The sequence below is a fragment of the Nymphaea colorata genome, chromosome 3 (genome assembly GCF_008831285.2).
Source record: "Nymphaea colorata isolate Beijing-Zhang1983 chromosome 3, ASM883128v2, whole genome shotgun sequence".
Taxonomy (NCBI): domain Eukaryota; kingdom Viridiplantae; phylum Streptophyta; class Magnoliopsida; order Nymphaeales; family Nymphaeaceae; genus Nymphaea; species Nymphaea colorata.
The window spans coordinates 27,436,855-27,461,164 of record NC_045140.1 but is presented as its reverse complement, the minus strand read 5'-3'; the positions used below and the strand labels follow the sequence as shown (position 1 = coordinate 27,461,164).

Below are 24,310 nucleotides of genomic sequence, written 5' to 3'. Positions count from 1 at the left end.
TGATGAGAGAATAATTACAATGGTAGAGTCGAGTCCTTTTTATAAGGAAGAAATCACGTATTATCATAGGCAAGATTGTTCTTGACTAGATTAAATGAAATCTTCATCTGATCCCTAAATTGTCGCCTTTCCTTATCTTTTGATTTCTCTGCCTTTTTCATTTGATCACAATCTTCTATTACCAGCTTGACATCTTTATCCATATCTTGATTGTCGATTTTCTCTCCAACGGATTTGTGGCCCTTATCATCCTTACCAGTTTTGTTTACAAGGTTCACATACAGGAGGAGTTACATTGGCGACATGAAATATTTGTCTACTCCATTCATGGCTGGCTTTAAATTTTGCTATCTGCATGGGATTTGAGAAGAAGATGAATTTTAGTTTGATTTCACTGTCTTGCCAACTCTTGGGTAGTCATGATTTAATGGCATTTGGTTTCAGCGTTTTCTAGAAGTACAACTGGTATAAAGGAAAGACAAAATTGATTGAATATTAAGAAGAATGAAAATCCATTGGTTGTTTGGTGTATTGGGTTTGAATGTTCAGTTGGTTAAGAATGTCAATGGTTAGAAAAAATTGAACGCATTTTCCACCGACACGGATCCGGATTGAAAATTTTCATATGAATTTGAATTGTAACAAAAATATATAATAATTGGTTAAACTACTTTATTTGTATATATATTTGTATGTATATTAAATATCATGATCAAAACAACATTCTTTTATCTGGATTATTTATATTCAATGAGAGCATGAAATTTTCTACATGAAATGCATTTCATGGTACAATATCCTAAGCAATCTTTTAGCTGTTGAATCTCCGTTTGGATATTCATTACCGTGTTTTTCTAATTAACACTTGTTACTGGCAAAGTCGAACTAATTATTATGGTATTATCTCTGGGATGATTACAAGAAGATATTTTCACTAATTAGCTAGGTAGAATCCAGTCACAATTTAACGAAATGATTATTGAGTTGCCTTGTTCATCTATTTCTATCCTAACTTGTCTAGGTACCAAATGCATGCATTATTTTTTTTTGGTTAATAGTCTTTGTCAGACGATGTGAACCAATAAATAATGAAAACTAGGGATAAAATAGTTTGTTTCATATCTAAAACTTGATATCTTATTCACTAAATGAAATTTGTCGCCCCGATATATTGTGTAACTGAGTAGCAATAGAGTTACTACCTAATAAAACTCTAGTATTAATTTTTTCAAATAGGGTTTCAAAGATTTGAAGCATTTAGATCTCCTACTCTAAGTGGGCGTTTGATATATCTAGGACCATGGAATTTTATAATCAAAACACCATTTTTTAATTAAATTAAATCTAAATTATTAAACAAATAGGGTTCAATAAAAAACGAGCATTTCGATTCTAAAATTTCATCATTCCAGATATCTCAGACACCTCCTAAACTATCCAAGCGAAGTAGAATCAGTAGCAGAAGTCAATCAATTTTCTTGAGGAAATATTTGTATTAGAATTTAGAGGATGCAACTAACTTGATGTTATGGTCCTATATGTCATCACTGAATAGAAATCCGCGGGACTTCATTATTTATATCTGGAAACATTCTGTCACATGTGCAGTGTTTTCAGGAATCAAAACCCCATTGCGTCCTTGCAATTAAGACCAGCACTAATGATTTTAAGTGCATTTCTTTTTATTGTCACTAACCCTCTGTTTGGTTGGAAGGAAAGGGAGGGAAAGGAATGGAGGGAAATAAAGGGAATGGAAAGAAAATGAAAGAAGTGATTAAAAAAAGTTTTTTGGATTAAAAAAAAATGAAAGACTAAAATCATGTTTGTTTGGACTAGATAAAAGAAATAAAATGATGGAATTTATAATACTTTACTATAATACCCCTAATAAACAAAATGTTTAAAAAAATAAGAGGTTTTAGAAAAGGCTGCTGTCACAGTTCTTGTCGCAGGTATTGTATCAGAAAATAGGCACCGCTTGTAAATTTGATATCTTTTTAATGAGAACTCCAAAAATCATGAAACTTGGTAGAAAAATAATAGACACGTCAAGGAATTCAACGCCACCAAGTTTATCTTCTAACTCAGCTCCAGTAAAAATCGTGATGCTTAGAAAGTTAGGCCTAGCCCTCGGTTGTCAAGTCTGTCGCCTGTGCATCAGCCCGTGCAGGAACTTTCCAGCGACAGAGGCTCACTCAAAAATTCATAACTCTCCAACCAAAACTCCAAAAATTCTGAAATTTGGCCTGGAGATTCTTGACATGCATTTGCTTCCATTGAGCCTATGCTCGACCTTTTTCGGCACCAGAGCTGACAACGCCGACTGCCGGAATCCGGTGCAGATTCTGGTCTCACAGAAACTGTAAATTGCAGGCTGAAATTGTTGAGTTTTGATCTTTTGCTGCCCAAGCGAACTCTGTTTCACTTAAAATTTGGGCAGGACCTGTGCGAGATATTTAGGAACCAGTTGGTACAAAATCCGTCCTCAAATCACCAGAAAATAGCTTGATTTTGATGTCTGATCAGGCTGGAATCTATAGGATGCAGCAATATCGAACACCACGCTGCTCTACTAAAAACCAATTTGAAATTCTGATACTATTGAAAGGAAGAAGACGACACACTTTATCCCTTTCCCTCCCCTCGCAGCCAAACACACTTTATCCATTTCCCTCCAACCAAACAGGTTGCAACAGTTGAACCACTTCAATCCCTGTTTGTTAATTTCCATAAAAAAAAAATCACGTAATCTTATTTTGAAGTCAAATTACAATTGAATGTGGACAAAGGTGAAGAAGAGTAATACTTTTGCTAAGATTAGTTGTCAACTATTGCATCATTTTTTCGTCCGGCTTATTTACTCACATACGTTCTTAAGTTTGACCAAGAAAATTTGTGTTAATCCTTTTCAGACAAAATGATATATTTTGTCACGCCTATGTGAAGAAAACAAGGCTTAATAGTAGGTACCTATCTAATTCCCTGCCGCTTGAACATCAGTGCATGCTACTACTTTTGAAAAGATCATTTTTTATTCAAGGTTGTAGGATAGCGAGTAAGCGGGTCGTAAAAGGTACATTGAAGAGCACTTCCTCCTCGTGTACTCATCATCTCACGGTCTAGGTGTCTCTATACTAATGGACAATGTAAGAACTGGTGAAGGGCTTATCTCCAGATACAGGTTGAAGACTTGTACTTGGCTATAGTTCTTCTGAATTATTGACAAATGTTTGATTAAAATATTGCGGCCTCAATAATGCAGCATGCAAATTAAGCGCAAGGGGTACTCCGTGTGGAAATATACGAAATGGTGCCCCACGATGGACCACCATTTGGTATGAAAATACATGTGGCTAGATGATATATCTACATAAAGCTTAGTTAATCAAAGTTAGCTAGAGAACAAATATAAGACGTAATACGAAAAGTTCTTCTTCTTATGGTACAATGCAAGTGAAGTACTTATTTCACGTATCCGATACAATTGCTTGAACAAGAACGTTCAGGCGAAAAATTGAAGGGAAATGCAAGCTTATCGATCACAAGCAGAATGAAAGAATACGGGTATACAGGATATAGGGGGAATATTCCTATGTTGGTATGTCGCCGAAGGATCAAGAGAGGGAGCATTCGGCCGGAAGACCCTGGGGGAATCGGTTGACGTCCTTGCAGTAGTTGTAGATCATGTAGTTCCTCTGCACCCACTGCATCTTCTGTAGGTCTGAGGAGGCGGCTGCTTGGTTCATCCAACTGGAAGAGGAAGCGGCGCAGGAAGAGGCGGAGCCCTTCCAGACGCAGCCATTGATGGCTATGTCACCGAAGGTGGCGACAAAAGGAGCCTTGGACCAGTCGGTCTTGACGCGGCCGCCCTGGGTTGCCCAGTCCTCGGCGTCCCACAGGCTGGAGTACATCCTCATGGCCTGCCTGCTCGGGTAAGCCACGCCTGCCGACTCATGGTTCCTGAACATCCTTATCAGAGTCCCGTCCACGTAGAACCTGATTCGTTCAATCCATCGATATATGCAGACAGAAATTCATGAGTACCAACTTCAAGAATGGTATGCAGAAGCCATTTTTCATTCGTCGAATGGAGATGATCAGTATAAGGTAAGGGATGGAAGAGTTGAACTCACATTACTAGGCGAGGATTCCAGAGGATGGTGTAAGTGTGGAAGTCGGCGGTTGGGTCGAACCAGAGGCAGAACTGCTGCTCCCTGTTGCCCTTCCCCTGCGTGTAGACGTTGGTGTGAAGGGTGTAAGGCTGCCCGGTTTCGTTGCCCAGGAACTCCATATCTATCTCGTCATGGGTAGGCCCTTGAGAGGATAGCTGTTCAATCGTATTGCAGAAGAAATTATTTAAGGAAGGAACAGCCTAACAGGGCGGTCAAAATTAAAGAACTGCGAAACAGAAACAGTAAAAGCAATTTTCTGCTAAGTACTCACATAGTAGGCGGTGACGGTGCCGGCGGAGTTGCCGGGGACGAGCTTTATTTTCATGTCGAACCTGCCGAAGAGGTACTCGTTCTTGGATTGGAAGCCGGAGCCGGAGGTCCTGTCCATGGATAGCTGGAGCTGCTGGCCGTTGTTGGTGATGGCGGCTCGTGAACCGCCCCACGTAATGTCGACGTCCGTCCAGAAGTTGGCCATGGACGCGCCGCAGAAGCTCAGCAACAGCAGCAACAGGGCCGCCACTCTGCCGAAGGAGGTCATACTTATGGTGGAGCTGGCTGGTCAAACTCAAACTAGTAAAGAAATGCGTGGGCACTGGGCAGCGCTGCTGTGTGGTGCTCAAAGAGGGTGGACATGGAGTATTTATAGTCAGGAAGGATGGAAGGAGGATGATGACGAGTGATGTCGTGGGAAGGAAGAAACGTCGAAGTAAAGGTGTTGGTAGAGGCAGACAGCTAGCGTCTGCTGTTAACTTAATTGGGCCACGCCGACGCGCTCTTCCCTTTATCTGACTCTTCCTAGTACTCGCCAATCTTTATCTTCCCTTTCATTGTTTGGAATAATTTTTTGGTTTCGTTTTGACCTGTTATATTTAAATAAATAATCTCCTTCTCGGAAGATTCTTCGAGACTAAAATAAATATTATTTTTTGTTAAGACCATGGCTATTGAAAATGAGAAAAAATCTTTTCGTAAAAGACGAAAGTACCTGGACCCGATAGCAGCCGCGCCCCTCTCCACTCCACACGAAATCAGGAATAATGCAATGCAAGAATTTAGTGATCCATTGTGCCGGTGGTTTCTGAACTTCATGCATTTAAACAACATTCCAGAGCGTTCCCCATCACAGACATGTCAAATGGGCTTTACCAACCAAAACTAAATTAGTTCTAACATTTAAACACAACTAAGGGTGGGAGTGGGAGTCCGGTTGGGTCGCCGACTTGCCACGGGCTCGGTACCCACCCCCACCTAACGAACCTAGGTTCTGGTCTCAAAAACTCGATTTGGGCTAAGGTTTGGACCCAATAAATCAGTCCAGATCAGCTTGATGGGACCCGATCCAGTTCGATAACCTTTTACAAGTAATTTTTATTAATAATATATATTTTATTATTAAAAATATATTTTATATTATAAAACATAAAGTTTTTATTTATAACCTAGCCGACTAGATGCCCACCCAGAACACAACTGGGGTTTAACCTACAATGTAACTAGTTGCAGGCTTGCAATAGAAAAAATAAATAAAAGAATACACGGCACGGCACGGCACACCTGGTTTAGATAAACTTTCGTAAGGGCCGGTTGTTGTTCCCTATGCAAAGAAACTCAAAGTAGGCATGAGAGGGAGCTCATCGGTACTTATCCACAAGTGTTGCTTTCTTCGCTAATTCACATAATTGTCAAATTTTATGGTTGATTACTTTCATTAAATCCTTTCTTTCTTATAAAACTCTAGCCAGGCCCTCAACATACAACTCTTCACACACTTGCAGGCATCAAAAGCCTTATCGAATCCTGTTAAGCGATCGATCGACCATGCAATGAATTATTTATCACTGTACGTGTTGTTTAGCACCGGATGATCGAGTTGTTGATGAAGTAAGAATCTGACCAACACGATTAACTTGGCACTTCCGGTCATTTTTTTCCTATGACATGCAAGCGATGATCTGGTGTCGATTTGACGTGAAACAAAACGAAAATATGATAAACGAACACTAGGTAGCCATGAAGAAAATAGATAAAAGCTTATTTAAGTTCGCTGTCGTGTTGATTGTGATAGACTAAGTATATACAATTAATCATTTTAAAGAAAAAAAAAGCTTATACAATGAATAATTGTAAAGAAAAAAAATGCTAACTTTTGAGAATCAGCCCAAACATGTTTAATTGTACATAAATATTTTGCATTTAATTTGTTTTCAATGTTTACTCAATAAAACACCTTTCGGAAACCTCTAAGGTCATGTCCTTGTGTTTTTAAGGTTTTAACGACTTATGGTACACTCTTTAACTCAAGTATTGCACTTACTATTGTTTGCGGTCTGAATAAGTAGCACATGGAAACATGGCCGTGATCACAAGATTAGATTAGAACCACTTAAAAGGTTACATCTTTATGCTTGCAAGGTTTTAGTTTGCTTCATAGTCTGGCTTGACTTATGATATATTTTTCAACTATCATATTGCAATTCTATTCTTTGCAATCTGAAAAAGAGCATATTAGAGCGTGAGTGATTACAAGATTCAAACCTTGAACTTGTTGAGTGTGAACTGCCTTAATACTGATTGCGCTACGTTTAAATGCTTGATCGATGCCCACATCACAAAAAATAAATTAATTACCAATTATCTAAAATAAAAAATGTTTTTAAATTTGTCAAATCATGAATCAATCAATGAAGGAATGAATCCGTTCACTTTTCAAGATCCAAACCGCAAAGTCCAAGAGACATGAGTTGGATAAGCGCTGCGCTGGGGGTATTTCACACGCAAGCTCCTCTATGGGGCCACGGTGCGTTGATGCAATCATGATGCAACGAATAGATGGCGACAGCGAACTGAGTGACGTATGGGTTAACTTAAATCTATTGCGCTCTTACTAAGCAACCCCAATTAATTAGGCAATTAAGCCTTTGGCAAGAGCTAATGACTAGCTTAGTGAAGCCTCATTGCTCGTTTAATTTGAATCTCGATCGAGTATCTTTCTCCAACTCAGTGCAAAAATCAAAACCAAAACACTTTTATGAAGAGCAAAACAAAAAATTTGATCAATATATATATATATATATATTTGGATGATAATATTTTTTGTTTGGTGGAGGTGGAAAATGAGCAACCTCACATGAGCTTGTTGAAACTAATTGTGGGGCACACGTTGATTAGCCATGAATTCATTCTTATATGCAACTGGCGATGCTTGGCCTCGCATTGGCAGATAGTGACGCGCTTTTGATTCTCAGCTCGTCGTGTTCCATTTCTTCTCTCTTAAATTTACGTCATTTATGTAATGGCCACCATTTCTGAAGACGTTGTTTCGAGTTTGAGAGAAATGAAAAGAGTTGGTGCCTACTGTGCGGCTGAAGGTTGAAGAACAGAGGCCTATTCAATGGGAGTTTCATACATTTTCGGATTCATTTTGACATTTTTCTGAACAGGAGGAAAGCTGTTTGAGGAGAATAAACTAGACGAGGTTCTTAAGATACCCAAAGGAGTACACTACCAAAAAGCAGCCTTACTCGAACAGGTAACTGGGTCACCTGTTCGAGTATTGCTTAGTGGTCACCTGTTCGAGTAAGGCTGTTTTTTGGTAGTGTACTCCTCTGGGTATCTTAAGAACCTCGTCTAGTTTATTCTCCTCAAACAGCTTTCCTCCTGTTCAGAAACATGTCAAAATGGATCTGAAAATGTATGAAACTCCCATTGAATAGGCCCCTGTTCTTCAACCTTCAGCCGCACAGTAGGCACCAACTCTTTTCATTTCTCTCAAACTCGAAACAACGTCTTCACAAATATAAAAATTGAAATCTTTAGTACAAAATCTTTGAATGCGGTATATCAAAAACAATTTTCCAACAAGATGTTCCAATCTTCAATGCAAATGTTTATATCAAGCCTTTTCACAACACCATCCAAAGGATCAATAAAAATCTATGACGTATACACATTGAATTCATATGATTAGATAAATGCTTGAACGACAAGGAAAACATCCACGCCATCAAGAATATATATATATATATATATATATATATATATATATATATATATATATATATCGTCCACAACTATGACTGAATAGTTATCTTATCCTTTTGTGTCGTTAAAAACCTTTTAAAAAACCATCTCAAAAGGTGCATTGGTGACAGTGAGTTGCTTGGCTACGTTTTTAGTAACAATGCATCTTTGTTACGATTTCTAATAATACAAAATAAAAAATCATCAACCCATAAAAGTACCGGCTGATTTCAATTGTGTCAATATTGTCCAATATGTTTGAACCATCTTTAGAACGGTTGCCTTTCAACTTTATCGTTAACATCCTCCCTCAAACTGAATGGTGGATCTAAAAGTCCAAATTTGCTGCACAACTTTGTAAAAGGTGATCATGCCATTTCTTTGGTAGTGATTGGGCAAGTACAAATTTGTTTCATGAAATTTTTTGTGAAGTTAAGATCATGTTTTGGTAGCGATTCAAAAAACTCAAGTTTGATTCTTCAAGATTTTTTTCACAGGATCGAGTCTTCGTTTTGGTGAAGAATGCAGCAACTGCTCTGATATTAAGTTAAAAAATAAAAAAGAAGCAAAACAAATAAAAACTAGCAATAAAAAGTTTCTTGTCATTAAACATGCATCATTTTTCACTATGGAATGCTACTGTGAGCCTTGGTTAGACAACACACAGAATGAGCTTAAATAGTTGAAGTTCCTATAATCTTGACAACGATAAATATGATAAATTAAATCTGATTTTTTATGAAAAGATTTTATTTTTCCTTTATCATTAATGTCGATTGATCTTGCTAAGATTCTTTCCTTGAATATTTCTAGAATGGTTGTCTTTCAACAATATCGTTGACACTATAATCTTGGCAACAATAAACATGGAAAACTAAATCTGATTTTTGTGGAAAGATTTTCTTTTTCTTTTATCATTAATTTTGATTGATCTTGTTGGGATTCTTTCCTTAATCTCTTATAACAATTGATTTTCAACCTTATCGTTAATGGAACAAGACAATGGTAGCGAAGGAGCACACGCAACTCATTCTCGTAATCTATACGGTGGAATGGAATACGGATGCACCCCTTCAAAGTTGGACTTGGTATGCACCACCGTTGCTCTATTTCTCCATTGCCATTCAACTCGGCAGCGGAGTGTGTTTTGGAAATGGGTTGTCTTTCCATTTGGTCAAACACATTGATGACTTGATCATATTTTTCGTGAGGCCGATGGCCACAATATTTTATTTTCTACTATATATATAAAATTTTGTGCACTTATCTTTCCTAACTCCATGTTTAAATCATCAACAATATCTTTGTTGTCAACTACAAAGTTAGTTCTGGCATTTCCATGATAAAATAATGACAAAAAAAAAAGAGTCAGATGACATTTACATAAGTCTAAAACCTCAAATAAATTTGCAATTACATTTTTGTTTTTTATGCATAGGAAGATATAACTTGTAGTAAAAGAGCAAAGGAACAGTAGTTTTTTCACATTAAACCCCTGCGTAGCACCCCTCAATACTCAATTGGCTAAGTGGTACATCTGTAAGAGGGTTCGACCAAATGGTAGTCGGTCATGTGAAAGTCTATGCAGCCACACAAACTCCAAACATCTGGTTTGACTAGAAAAGAGGGCATAGCTAGCCATAACTTTAAGTCGGAGCTGGTTATATATTATACTCCCGTGTATGAATTTTTATGCATCATAATGACAAAATGTTCACAATTAATATAAAAGAAACTTTTTGTAAGGACAAAAAAGAAAGTCACAAAAAAAAGATTTTGATGATTTTATAAAATTGTCTGTTCCTATTCATATATGCATACATACAGTTATAACCAATATACCCATTTAAGTGATAAAAAAAAAGTACGTTTTTTTTTGTCATAACATTATCTGACGCTTATGTTCAACATTATTTCATACCAACCATCTCCAGCTCAAAATGACAAACTTCGTGTACAGACAAGTGCTTTACTATGAATAACAGCGTCTCCGAGATACGATGAATGGAAATGTTGTGGGAGCTGAATCTCCTGCCATTAGCAAACTGAGCACCTATTCAAGCGACCATCTTGTTGCAGACGAGCTTTCGTGCTTGCGCAGAGAAAATGAGGATTTGAAACTGGAACTCGTAAAGATGCGCATGCGACTTAAGGAGCTTGAAAAGCCTCCACCAAATACGCTTCCAGCTCCTGTTTCTGCGTCTGATGAAAAGCCTCCGCTGCCCAGAAAGTCATTTATGAACACGGTGTCAAAGAAACTAGGTCGCCTTTATCCCTTCATGCGTGCTGAAGGAGTGAAGCCTTTGTCAGATGCTAAAGTCAGAGGAAAGCCAAATAAAGACCGGAGACATTCAATCTCCTAAAACCTTGATCCCTTGTAATTTTATTTAACAGAGGATATCCAAAAAAGATTCGTAAAGTATATGGCCTTCATTGTGTTCTCTTTTCCAGTATTCCTTGGCCTTTCTTTTTTGATTGCCTTAACCTTTTCTTCTTTATGCAGAAACTTGCACCTTGAACGAAGGACATAAGAAAAAAGAAAAATAACCAGTTTGTGTTAAGGGAAGTAAATATCTTTTGATAATTTGGTATTCGTTTGCATTTTATGCCAGCACAAATTTGCTTGAACACCGTATTTCCTACATACATCAACGTGGTTTTCTTATTGCAGAAAACACTGAATCAGAAGAAACTATATATTTCTGCAACCTGCTAACCGTGAATCAGATCATGTTGGCATGGTCTTGCCAAAAAATTAAAAGGTCCAACGTGTTAAATTCCAGAGATACAGAACACCAGCCTTCAACTTTTAAGTACCCGTCGTGAACATCAATTTTCTTTTCGAGCATCCCTTCTGGTAGGCCCATTGGTGAGAGTTTTGGCAGTTGATGTGTGATGGGTGAGTGCATCTGGGTTTGCTCTCCTAGTGCAATGAACAGAGCTTCATGTTGTTTTGACATCACTTGCTAAAACTTCCAACGGTGGCAGCGATGTCAGGTTTCCTAGTTACTTGCTCATATTTTAATACACACTTTTGAAAGCATTTACGGAAGCTAAAGAAACTTAAATTCTTGAAGGTTCACAAGGAAACATCGGTGGTTGACAATCATCTTTCTCCTTTTTCTCACTATTTGTCTCATGGATAGTGTGGTGGTGCGGACTTTTTCCATCATGAATTTTGCTACTTTGGTGCGATGTATGGCTGGAATTGTTTTGTGGTCAGTCATTCATGAAGTCTCCGCTACTGGGAAATAACGGGACATAGTTCCTCGAATAGTTAGGAGACTTACAGACAAACTACTTATTGATTCCGCTGATTTTTTTCTACAAAACTATGGCTGTGTGTCTTACAAATGATTTTAAACTATATTCCCTCCAATCTAAAATTTGACCTTTTATCAATAACAAAAAGTAAAATAATGATATTAACTGTGGGTCTTAGGTCTGATCTAGATCCTTAGGTTGATGAACAATGTATGGTCCTTTTGCCACATAAGTAAAAATATGCCACATTAGATCCACATCAGATCCATGAATTTCAAATATGGAGTAATCAAGTGCCCCTAAGAGTATCTGTAACTCCTAGACTCTACTTACAAGACACATAGATTTAACCTACACAACTAAATTCCAAACAAATATTTGAATTGAAATCTGATCATCCTTTGGCCACCAAAACAGAGTTGCTAATGCTACAGGTACCTTGAAGATCACTTTTTAAAGGTACTTGTTGGACCATAGAAATGTGCAGGTTCAGCTTTTGGCATTCAAAGACCCACCTAGCAAATTGTATATCTATTGAATGTAATCAGACTGTGATTTCAACAATGCCACCTATGCATCTCATATCTGGAGCATAGACATGTAGAAGAGGTTGAGTTAAATTCAGTAAGCACGACTTGCATGGTCATATGCACACAATAAACATTCCAATAACATATAAAAATGAATGGGACGGTGAACAAGACTTCTGAAGTTAGAATTAGCATCTAAAGAACTGATAAACATTTGCACCAGCCAGAGCTCTAAGCAAGCATGTCATTCATGGTTTTCTGTTGCACCAGCTGCATGTGTTCTCAGAGAAAGAAAGGTAATTTCTACGACAACTCAAGTAACTATAAAGAACAATGATAACAGAAATACAAAGGTTGTTGCTATAACATGGAGTAGACACCAAACAGGATCATCCTAAGGAGTAACAACACGCCAAATCAAGGTCATAGCCCTTTGTGCTCAGTCCAGTTAATGCAGAAAGCATATGACGGCGGAAAACAATGAAACAGTATCTCTTCTAGATCAACTAGGCTATGGTCCCATATTGACCGTGACTACCAAATGGGCCATTAAAGGGTAGTGGCTTGGAAATGGTAGGATGCACAAAGCTTACCTCCACTACAAAATGATCCTCTAGAGCAGTTCATTCAACGGCATCTCATACCAACGAATGAGGACAGAGAGAGAGAGAGAGAGAGAGAGAGATCCTCAGGAAAGAGAGTTTTCAAGTTGAGGCAGCAAAAGAGTTCACCTCCGCTGAGACCTGCCTCTGAGTTACATTAAGGCAAGAATGCGAGTCAACTGATAAAATAGGTAGTAACATGAAACTATTAAGTTTCAAGTTCGATATTACATTCAATGCAAAATATAGAAAAAATTGGAAGGCAAAGAAGCTCCAGCCAAGAAACTAGAGGATGGAAATCAGTTTGATGAAGACGGGTTACAGGTGTGCTTCTCCATGTCATAGTGCATTTCCCAGTGAGATAAAGGAAAGCAGTTGCTTCTTTCGGGTTCCTCCGGCGACATTTTTCTAGTTAGCCTCCATTTTTTAGTTGGCCATGCGGCGGAAAACCCACACGATTGAGCTAAAGCCATGTTCTTTTGCACATTCTTTTATCTCTAAAAGTTTGGAATCCGGCAGAAGATCGAGGACGTCCATTAAATTTGAACCGCAACTGTCCATCTGCTCTGCTAAGGAGTTGCTTCCATTCCAAAGTTGTTAAAAGTTCAATTCCCCCAAGTCAGTGCGCATATATAGACGTTGAAATAATTTCCCCACTTGACAAAGCATGACCACTTAGCTACACCTGTTATGAACACCAAATTTACTCCCATTTTCAGGATGTTTAGTCGCCTCCACCCACGTCCACGCTTCACATAATTTTTGCCCACTTTTCTTCTCACAAGCACCATTACTCGCCATATGTTGAGACACAACTCATCCACGTCTCCTTTTAATTATGATGTCCAAAGTGCAACTTCCAACCTGTCTAATATATGTATATATATATATATGTGTGTGTGTGTGTGTTTGGGGATGACTAAAATTGAATGAAAAATGTGTCGTTGGGAGCATCATAAACGTTGCTAAAAAACACAGTGAATTGTTGTTATATTTATATCAGAAATAGTTGCTTATACACTTATTACAATTACTTTTTAATGTTCGATTTTCTTTGTTTAAGCATATTGGACAATATTGGCATATTTGAAATCAGCGGCTATTTTTATGGTTTGATGATTTTTTATTTTGTATTATTAGAAATCGTAACAAAAGATGTATTGTTACTAAAAAACGTGGCCAAAGAACTCACTGTCACAAATACACCCTTTGATACGGTTTTTAGCGACACAAAAGGAAAAGATTACTATTCAGTCATAACGGTAGCCGATATATATATGTATTGGTTGAGAAGATTGTTGTTTGGTGGAGGTGGTGGAAAATGGGCAACCCCACATCAGCTTTAATTAGCCATGAGCTCTTTGTTGTATACAGCTGGCGATGCTTAGAATGAAAGAATTATTGAAGAACAGGAGACCACCGCTTTCATTCGTAGCTCGTCGTCCTCTCTGCGGTCTCCTGTTCCATTATCTTCGCTTTTAAATTTGCTTCATTTATGTACATTTATACAACAGCCAGTCCTATGTGAAGAGTTATTGCTTAGCGTGTAGCTGCAGATTGGAAGAACAGAGGTTCATGCAATTAAGAGGTTATACATTTTCTGATCTATTTTGACATTATTCTGAACATGAAAGCTTAGAATTTATATGAGCATGGCTACCTAGTGCTTGCAGAGCAAAGGTAGCTACTTGGGTGCTGAGCTTCTGTCTAGACGTGTTTAGATTGCTTCTCTAAGATGTCAATGAATTGGATTTCAATAAAATATTTCACCAATTCTGAGTATGATTTGTCTGCTAAAACAATTAACCATAAAGTTTGTGTTAGATTTGGGATTGACAAATACCCAAGTTGGTGGATGCACCTGCCATATATTGTCAGCGTACGCGTTTGGTGCCACCGGAGCCCAACTGCATGGCCTCCAAAAACATCTGGGTTTGGTATGAAAAAGTGAGATCTAGTTAATCGCGCGTTTCAGGATGAAGTTACTTGATCCGGCTGATATGTTAGCCAACTATGATTGTGGAAATGACATTATGGCGCAGGTCCCACCGACTTTCTAATATTTAATTAAGATCCAAAATATCCACGTACATGTCACTTAAAATTTGGTTTAGTTCATTTTAAGAAGAATATTAGTAGTGTGTGCTTTATATTTTAAGTTCCCGAAGAAAAAATGCATGTTCAATCAAAATATCTAACTGTGTTGCGTATGAAGTCCAAGTCGCTTTCGAATTTCTATGTTATCTTGAGCCAGATTTGTACATAACTTTCTGCAATCTTTTGCCATGGTCAGAATCAGAGTTTGAGTTTGGTCACCGTCTGCTTAGGTCAGATTTATAAAAAAGGCTTCACTTAGAGGTGGGAACGGATTAAATTATCTGAGCATTGAACCCAAATCCGACTAGTTGAGTTTGCTAAAGAAAACCAGTAACGCGTTTCGCTATGCGGCCTTGCACTTGACTCCAAACCCAATATTAAGAATCAAATCTGAAATCGAAATAGAATTTAAATGAAAAGTCAGCATATGCAAACATCAGACTTGAAGGCAGTAAACAGTCAGATAGATTGAAGGACCTAAAAATTATATATCTGAAAACTGGTTTTGCTACAAAGCAAGTTGCCTGTTTCCACACATTCAAAATTGGAACAGAAAAAACGAAGACCAATCAACCATAAGAAATATTAAAAAGTAACGAGATCTGTGTATCTGAGAAGCCAGGCCAATCAAATGAAAATCCAGTTTCTTTTTGAATGCTGGTGAAAGAGACAACTGCATGGGGAAAAAGACTTGCATCTTTCCATACGACCCTTTTATTTGGAGCATTCCCTCATTATTATATGTTAAGAGGTCGTTGTCGTGAAAGGCTGTAACAAATTACTCCGGTCACTTTATTGAGCCCTTGATTTCTTTTTCTAGCTGTTACTTTCTCCCCGAGTTCGGTGATGTGATGCATCTACTATCTATTCCTGTCATGCCAATCTCCCAAGTCTCTTTTCTGTCGTCTTTTAAATGGTATTCTTCTTCACTGCCTCAAGTTTAATATTTACTACTTTCTGAAGAAATAAAGAAAGCATTTCAGTGAAGCCTGCTTGAGTTTACCAGTTTCCAATGGTGCATAGAGGACAAAAAGATATGAACTATCTTATTTGATTTATGAAATTTCTTATCATCACAGTTCACAAGTAGCTAGTGCTGATACAACACACATGCTAGGGAGAAGAAATAAATTGTCGCATGGACCAACAAGAACGAATCAAAGAATCGGAAAACTTATGAACATATTATATGATTTTTGTGTATCTATGTCTTCTTGCGCCAAATCAAGCATCTCATGAGAGGGAGCACTCCGTCGGGAGACCCTGTGGAAACCTCTGCGCGTCGTTGCAGTAGTTGTAGATCATGTAGTTCTTCTGCACCCATTGCATCTTCTGTAGATCGGAGGTGACCGCTGCCTGGTTCATCCAACCAGAGGTTGAAGGACCGCATGAGGAGCTGGAGCCCGTCCAGACGCAGCCGTTGAAGCTCACGTCCCGGAAGGAGGCGGTGAAGGGAGCCTTTGTCCAGTCCGTCTTCACTCGGCCGCCCTGTGTCGCCCAATCCTCAGCGTCCCACAGGCTTGAATATATCCTCATGGCTTGCTTGCTGGGATAAGGCACGCCGGACGACTCGTGATTCCTGAACACTCTTATCAGAGCTCCATCCACGTAGAACCTTCAGTATTAAAGAAGAACAGTGAGTCAGGCTAGCAATAGAGAATTCTCGGTTACAGTCTCATGAGGCGAAGGCCAAAAAGTAAATTTCTGAAGGGGAGGTTGGGAGCTCGGATTCGTGACTTACATAATCTGTTGGGGGTTCCAAAGAATGGAGTAGGTGTGGAAATCGGCAGTTGGGTCGAACCAGAGGTGGAACTGTTGCTCTCTGTTGCCTTTTCCCTGAGCGTAGACGTTGGTGTGGAGGGTGTAAGGTTGTCCACTGAGATTGCCCAGAAACTCCATGTCTATCTCGTCGTGCAGGGGACCTTGGGAAGACAGCTGCGCCAAAGAATTAAAGGAACCACCATGAATATATTTTATGCATAAAAGATACAGATGAACCACTGCATTGTCCAGTACCATACAGATCTAAGTGGAAGAGAGTTATGAGACGCTTACGTAGTAGGCAGTGACCGTGCCGGCTGAGTTTCCGGGTACCAACTTGATTTTCATGTCGAACCTGCCGAATAGGAACTCCTGTTTAGATTGAAACCCCGAACCCGAGGTTTTGTCCAGGGAAAGACTAAGCTGCTGGCCATTGTTTGTGACCACAGCTCGTTGGTCGCCCCATGTGATGTCCACGTCCTTGGAAAAATCCGCCATGGAAGCGATGAAGAAGCTCAGCAGCAGCAGGGCTGCCAATGCGTGAAAGGAGGAAGACATTAGCGGGTGGTCTGAGCGGCCAAGAAATCAGTGGGGTGAGGGGACTGCTAGCAAAGATGAGGAAAGCACTAAGGTAAGAGGAGATTGTAGTCTGTGATTTTGATGTGAGTGGCATTGATCGACTGAGACGACTACTTATAGGCGGCAGTCGGCAGCTGCCCTCGCCACCGCCCACCCTGCTTGCTGCTGCCGCGAAGCAGCGGCTGCCTGAGAAGCGGGCCTTGGCCGGGGAAGGGAACAGGTAGGAGCGCGTTCTCATGGGGTCCACGCGTTCCACCACCACGCTTTCCCCACCGTCTGCAACAGCAATTTCTTTCTCCACTCTTCTGCTGCAATGATTTCTGAAAAGCGATAATACAGGAACTAATATACATAATATAAATATGTAACATACACATATTTATTTTACCTTGAGATGCCAACTGGTACACGTTTGTCTCGCCAACTCTCCCCACGGAGGCTCGCAGGAAGACGCCAAAAGGACAAGCGGACGCGTGCGGGCACGCCTCGTTCCTTCACGCTTGCACCACTCTGTGGTACCGCAAGCCTTGTTTGAGTTAATTTACTACGTCTTTCATTTCATATTGGAAAGATGGTTTTTTCATTTAGTAAACATGGAAATGCATGCCCTTTTGCATTTATTAAGTTCTAAAAACAAACATCACAGGTGTTCTAGTCTATGTATCCTTTTGAAGTAGCTTGCTGTTTGATGCATGCAATGCATTAAATTACATGTCTGACTATATATAAATCATGATAATTTCATATCAAATGGCCTTTTAAGTCATATTTTAATTTGATAAAAAAGAAGGTTCCTATGAAAGAGCCTCGTATGAAATGAAAGTACAGTCAACTTGGTATTGCGCTCTATGACCCACAAGCATAATTGAACTGGCCAGCTAAGGTAGACATTGGCTTGACTCACCCAACTCTACTTCTCATTGGGGCGGCCCAATGCCCAACTCTCTATCATTGATAGAAAAGTCAATTAAGAAAGAAAAATTACTCCAATGATGAAAAGTAGGTGGAGCCATGGCGGACAACACAATGTTTTTATAAGGCGAGAAGTCACTGCACACGGGTTCAAATATTAGATACTCCTCTTTCACCAACTTTCCTCCAACATTAATTGTGCATTTATAATTAAACAAGTACTTGGAAGGGAACCCCCTTTCCTGTTCTTGTTCTGTCTCTTCTCTTTCACTTTTCTCTTGTACAATCTGCCAAGGGCGAAATTAAAGCCGATGTGGAAGAAACAGCTGCATTGGATACTCGGTCAAAGATTTCTCAACAAGGCCGACTGAGCAATTTTCTTTCATACCCAACAAATAAAATACATGTGGGGAACAATTGTGTTGGAAGGAAATTATGGTGAGTGGGCCTGTTAGCTGCTCAAGTTGGTCCTTGTCTTTATTATATCTCCTCTCCATTATGTTCCTTCTGCCTCAAAAAGGTTCAGGTGTCCGACCATGTCAGATAATCCTTGTGTTTTCCTTTCTTTTTCCATCTTTTATATATAATGTAGGAGAAGAAGCAGAACTAACAATGTCGATCGGTTCCTTAGAGCTGATTGCCGCTACACAAATTTGAACGAGCCAAACGAATCGAAATTGGTTGGATGGATGGAGAAACTAGAAGATGTCATGATTCCATGGTGGATTTAGACGACGCCATGGTTGGCAAATACGAGAACCGTAGTACTCAAGCTAGAAGCTTGCCTGTTCAAGTATAAAAACACAAAAATGAAAAGAAGATCAAAGAGGAGCAAATAGAGGAGAGAGAGGCTCTAGGTGGGCTTTAAGGTGGCAAGGAACTACTCCAGGACTATATGGAAGGGTTTTAAGGAGTTTATCAGCTCTAAGAAGTGGAAGGAGGAGGACAGGCAGAAGGTGGAGAATTGGCTAGTGACTGGCATTAAATGGAGGGATTGGGTATGGAATGAGAGGGTGAAATGGTGTATCCATACTGCTGCTTGCCGTAAAAATGAAATGTTGGGTGTTGCAGGTATGGTTATTAAAAGGCAGGCTGGTCGGTGCTGATTTCCTTTGGTTAGATGGGAGGGAGCAACTACGTTTGATTTACAAGATTTGGGCTTTTGTGAAATGTGTTGAGTCCTTCATCCACTTGGAAGGTCAGATTTTTGTGCAAGTGAGTGATGGGAGATAGAGGAAAGTTGTTTTGGGAGTTCATCAGGTTCCAAAAAGCTTGAGGAGACGGGCTAATCAGCTGTTCATATTTTCCTTGAATTCTGTGAGCCCCTGCGGCTGCAGGCAAAGTCTGCAGCTTCTTGGTTAGCCAAGGAGTTGCTCCAAAATGTAGATATTGGAGATTTGAGGAATCTCCTATGACTGGTAGCACAGTTAATTGTGCTTGATAAGCTCCCCTCAAGGGATTGTTTTTATTTTTTGTTTTTGTTGACCATTCTTTAATTTTTTTCCTAATAAAAATAAGATCAAAGAAGTGTGACTTACTTACCATCATACGTTTGCTAGCTTTTAATTGGTATAGTAAATTAACATAAAAAATTCATCATATAATTAAACTTGCCTTTAGAAAGATCACTTGCATTCATACTCCACTGTGGCATTTCAAAAGGGCGTCACCCAATTTACTTCAAATTAATTAGAAAAGCTTCTTGGATAATACTAGAATTACGATCATGGATTACTCTATCAATCAACATCATCTATTGCAGAGACATTGTGAAACCGTCCTTCACCAGCTGTTCTTGGACTTCAAATTTGGCCCGACTCTCTCCACACCTGCCCTGCGTCCCACCCATATTATTTGCTTCTCATCATGGCGAAGTGATCAGATGTTATACATCTATTACTCAGATCAACACTTTCATACGTTTTCTTCCTATTGCGTAACTTTGACTAAACCTATATGCACATTATTGTGCTATTATTAGAAGAGAAGGCCCACTCAAAACTACTATATCGGAATAGCTTTGTTCGTTTAAGTTGCGTTCTCCCAGCAGTCGCTTTTTCCTTTTCTTGCTTCATTTAAGTAAAGAGGGGGAACTATGGCAGTACTTGAAAATTATTAAAGACGGAAGGTTGGCGGTGGTGATGAGAGCTAATTATAATTAGCAACCACCATTGACGCGTTAAGCTAATTGTGCCGTCCTGGCCCATAGACCTCATCACCATGTACCCTGCTCGCTGTACTAATCTAACTCATAATGTGTCTGGTGATGTAAGATAGAGCTGGTAATTGGTTGGTAGTTTACTATTTAATGAGAGAAGTTTCTCTGAGGAAGAAAAAGCTGGGCTCAAGAGATCCGACTACCTTTTCCTGAAACATTTCAACCACTGTAAGTATGAAAAGAATTTGCTCAAAACTTTTTCCATGCCATCAAACGCCACCCAATTGTTGAAATCACTTGGAAGTTAGAACCCTAAATCTCCTTCAATTTGAATGCCTGATACTTCTAAACGGGGTAATGTTAAACACCAACCACAGATGATCTTGTCATCCCTGTAGTTTATCACTTCGTTGGGTTCACATCCAAATCATTGATCAAGATAAGGATGCCCTCCAAGTCTTTTAGATTTATTTCTCCATTTTCATGGTTGTCGTTTCCATAGCTTGTTTCGCAAATATATAGGTCCACACGGGGAGGAGATCATGAAAGAATTCACTTGATACTCAATAATTGAATGAGCAGACGGCGACGTGGGACATCCGTTGGTCATGAAAATGAAAGCATAATTGAAAAGAGGACAAATCGTCAAGAAATATAAAGGTTTATCCTATATGTATCCACCGAAAACACATTTTTAATGATTAGCGTTCGTGTCAACGCCTCGGATGTGTTCAATGGGATCTCGACAGCCAAAAACACAGAAGAAATTAGGACTGTAGGTTCTCAGCAAAGGCTTACATTGGCGCGAATAAGTCAGACTTAACTAAAGACCTTTAAGTTGAAGAAGGTTAAGGATTTGATATTTGAATGCGTTTGTTGGGATAACCTTGTATGCACAACTCCAACTTGGTTGTCATATACAGGAAAAGGAATAACAAATAACAGGTTTATGGATCCTTCGCAATATTGCCACCTTCTTATATTTTCAGAAAATTTTAAATTTATATCCTTTGGAACTATCTTTCAAGATTCATAAACAATATGAAGATCATCCACCAAAATTTTAAAGAAAACTTAATGAGGCTAAACTCTTTTTTAGCTCCACCGCTGATCTTCCATACGATTCACGTTCTCTATTATCAAATAAAGCACCACTATTCCCATGCATTGATTGAAGTATTAATGTGATAATCTATTACTATGTTTGTTGACCTCGGCTCTTATTTGAGGTCATGCAAGATTTCAGATTTGAAGATTTGATGTCCAATCCCCCCTACCAGCTCGTTGGACTTAGATCTATGGTTTTGGTCTCTTAATGTAGATTTGAAAATTTTAATCCACTTTTTGATATAGTGGTGAAATCCATTCTTGGACAATGAGTTCCACAAGGATATGAATTTCTGATTAGCCGGAAATCTCAAATCCAAAGCTATCAAACATAACTTAGGACCGGTTTGTTTTTCCATGAGTTTAAGTTCCCCTCTGATATTAGTCCCTTGTTTTATGAGACCCACTGTTTAACTTTAAACAAATAATGGGTTGCAACAGAAGCAGAAAAGATGGATTTGAGATCCACATTCTCCTCCAAGGAGTATATTATATTGATCTGATGTCAATTTTCGTTTTTTTTCGACAAAAAGTATATATAATAATTTTGCCAATTCATAACTGATTGAGCGATTTCACAGATTAAATATGGGATCCATTATCTGGTTTCTCCTATCTGCACAAAATTTGCAAGCAGCAGCCCACTTGGTATTACTACTTTCTTGAACCGAGTATTTTTCTAAATTGAAGCACCATAATTCTTGGGTCCCTACTGCACTCGTTTCGGTAATATCTAACCCGCGTGCCCATTCCACAAAGATCTATTATGTCGACGTCCTCCTTGGAAACTGTACGTTGCAGACCCTTTCGTGATCTAAGAAGCTCTTCCTACTGGAAAATTCCAGTCCCTGGTTTTCTGCTCTTGGTTTGGGAAACGCTTGCTCATTTGCGCTCGATCGTAAAAAAATATTACCGTACCTGTAAATTGAGAGACTGATTCATGGAATGTGCCATAATTGATTATTAAGGTATATAAAGTTCACACTATGTATGGTGAAAACCACAAAGATTAAGTAATCCTGGACAACTTTCACACCCTACACCAAGAGCAGATGTAGCATGGACTACCAAAGAATGAATGAAAGAATCTCCGACTCGTGATCGACTTGATTTTGGTACTTTGCCTACACGGGAACGAAGCATCTCAGAGAGAGCATTCCTGTGGGAGACCCTGTGGAAACCTCTGTGCGTCGTTGCAGTAGTTGTAGATCATGTAGTTCTTCTGCACCCACCCCATCTTCTGCAGGTCGGAGGTGACCGCTGCTTGGTTCATCCAGGCAGAAGTCGAGGGACTGCACGAGGAGCTCGACCCCGTCCAGACGCAGCCGTCGATAGCAACATCCCTGAAAGAGGCGGTGAAGGGAGCCTTCGTCCAGTCCGTCTTCACTCGGCCGCCCTGCGTTGCCCAATCCTCAGCGTTCCAAAGGCTCGAGTACATCCTCATGGCTTGCTTGCTTGGGTATGATACTCCCGTTTTCTCGTGGTTCCTGTACACTCTTATCAGGGCTCCATCCACGTAGAACCTTCAATATTCAATAAGAACAGTGAGTCAGACTCGCAATGGAGAATTTTCAGTTACAATCTCATGAGGCGAAGACCAAAAACTACATATTGTTCTTAATGGGATGTTGGGAACCCGGATTTGTGACTTACATAATCTGTTGGGGGTTCCAAAGAATGGAGTAGGTGTGGAAATCGGCAGTTGGGTCGAACCAGAGGTGGAACTGTTGCTCTCTGTTGCCTTTCCCCTGTGCGTAGACGTTGGTGTGGAGGGTGTAAGGCTGCCCACTGAGATTGCCCAGAAACTCCATGTCTATCTCGTCATGCAGGGGGCCTTGGGAAGACAGCTGCGCCAAAGAATTCAAGGAATTAATCATCATGAATACATTTTATGCATAAAAGTTGCAGATGAACCACTGCATTGTCCAGTACCATACAGATTTTGAACAAAGTGGGAGGAATCAGACGCTTACATAGTAGGCAGTGACTGTGCCGGCTGAGTTTCCAGGTACCAATTTGATTTTCATGTCAAACCTGCCGAAGAGGAACTCCTGTTTTGACTGGAACCCCGAACCCGAGGTCTTGTCCAGGGAGAGGCTAAGCTGCTGGCCGTTGTTTGTGACCACAGCTCGCTGGTCGCCCCATGTGATGGCCACATCCCTGGAGAAATCCGCCTTGGAAGCGATAAAGAAGCTTAGCAGCAGCAGAGCTGCCAGTGTGCGAAAGGAGGAACACATCTTGTGGGTGGTCTGAGCAAGAACTCAAAGTGAAAGCTAAACTCGAGCGGAGAAGAAAGGAGAGTGGAAGCAGAGATTCTGGCAGTCAGATGAAGTCTAGTATTTGTTTGATTTTGGTGATGAAGGATGGCTGGACTGAGCCTAGTATTTATAGCAGCTCTCTTTCTCAAGGCAGTGAGCGAGCGTTGTTGTGATCACCAACCTGCTCTGCCCAGAAGGATCTGGGAAGGCGTGGAAAGGAGAAGCCAGCTAGGACCGCGCTGTCATGGGTCCACACGTTCAATCCTCATTCACCAACTTACAGAATCTTTTCGCTCTTCCGTGCATTGCTTTTCCCTGTAATTTCAGTATGCTGCTGGCAATTATTTTTCTGAAATTTTCTATCAGAACTCAAAAGTGGAGTGGTGTTGAACATCTGCTTTGACTTCCATCTTTCTAAAAGAAATTATGGGTATGGGGTTGGTGGCAGCGGTGCTCAGCCAGAGTCCCATACTTCCATGACGTAGATCAAAAGCATTCTGTGAAGCCAAACATGGAACTGCTGTTAGTTTTTCTGAATCATAGAAAGGAAAACGGAAGTTTTGTTGGTGAAGTTGGTGAGAAATGTCTGTCAAGCATGAAAACTTGGAGATATTGGATGTGTTGCTTGCAGGCCTTCCAATATGAAATGGCCAGAACCGTGACGCACCAATTATGCCTCGGATTTATTTGGCCGTTGGATTCAAATAAAGAACTAAAATTGTAGTCATCTTTCACTGATCCAACTTTTCCTTTTTCTTGAACAGTTGGGTCCAGTAACATCCTGCCTGTACTTTTGCTCCCGGAATTTGCTAGCTTTCATTTATCTGCATTTGGTTTACTCGACCGTTCC

The 24,310-nt window shown here is 39.8% G+C and overlaps 3 protein-coding genes across 3 annotated transcripts; all 3 read right to left on the bottom strand.

The window, feature by feature from the left end:
• Positions 1-3,409: 3,409 nt before the first annotated feature.
• On the bottom strand, positions 3,410-4,794 carry LOC116251096 (xyloglucan endotransglucosylase protein 7-like). The gene is made up of 3 exons (XM_031625170.2): positions 4,444-4,794; positions 4,134-4,327; positions 3,410-3,996 (listed from the first exon to the last, which is right to left on the bottom strand). The coding sequence occupies exons 1-3, from the start codon at positions 4,708-4,710 to the stop codon at positions 3,615-3,617; spliced, it is 843 nt and encodes a 280-aa protein (XP_031481030.1). The 5' UTR covers positions 4,711-4,794; the 3' UTR covers positions 3,410-3,614.
• A 10,915-nt stretch (positions 4,795-15,709) lies between these two features.
• On the bottom strand, positions 15,710-17,337 carry LOC116250804 (xyloglucan endotransglucosylase protein 7-like). The gene is made up of 3 exons (XM_031624742.2): positions 16,741-17,337; positions 16,427-16,620; positions 15,710-16,300 (listed from the first exon to the last, which is right to left on the bottom strand). Exons 1-3 carry the CDS (start codon positions 17,002-17,004, stop codon positions 15,919-15,921), a joined length of 840 nt encoding a protein of 279 aa, XP_031480602.1. The 5' UTR covers positions 17,005-17,337; the 3' UTR covers positions 15,710-15,918.
• A 4,802-nt stretch (positions 17,338-22,139) lies between these two features.
• On the bottom strand, positions 22,140-23,577 carry LOC116250831 (probable xyloglucan endotransglucosylase/hydrolase protein 23). Its single transcript, XM_031624779.2, has 3 exons — positions 23,176-23,577; positions 22,856-23,049; positions 22,140-22,725 (listed from the first exon to the last, which is right to left on the bottom strand). The coding sequence occupies exons 1-3, from the start codon at positions 23,437-23,439 to the stop codon at positions 22,347-22,349; spliced, it is 837 nt and encodes a 278-aa protein (XP_031480639.1). The 5' UTR covers positions 23,440-23,577; the 3' UTR covers positions 22,140-22,346.
• Between the last annotated feature and the right edge of the window lie 733 nt (positions 23,578-24,310).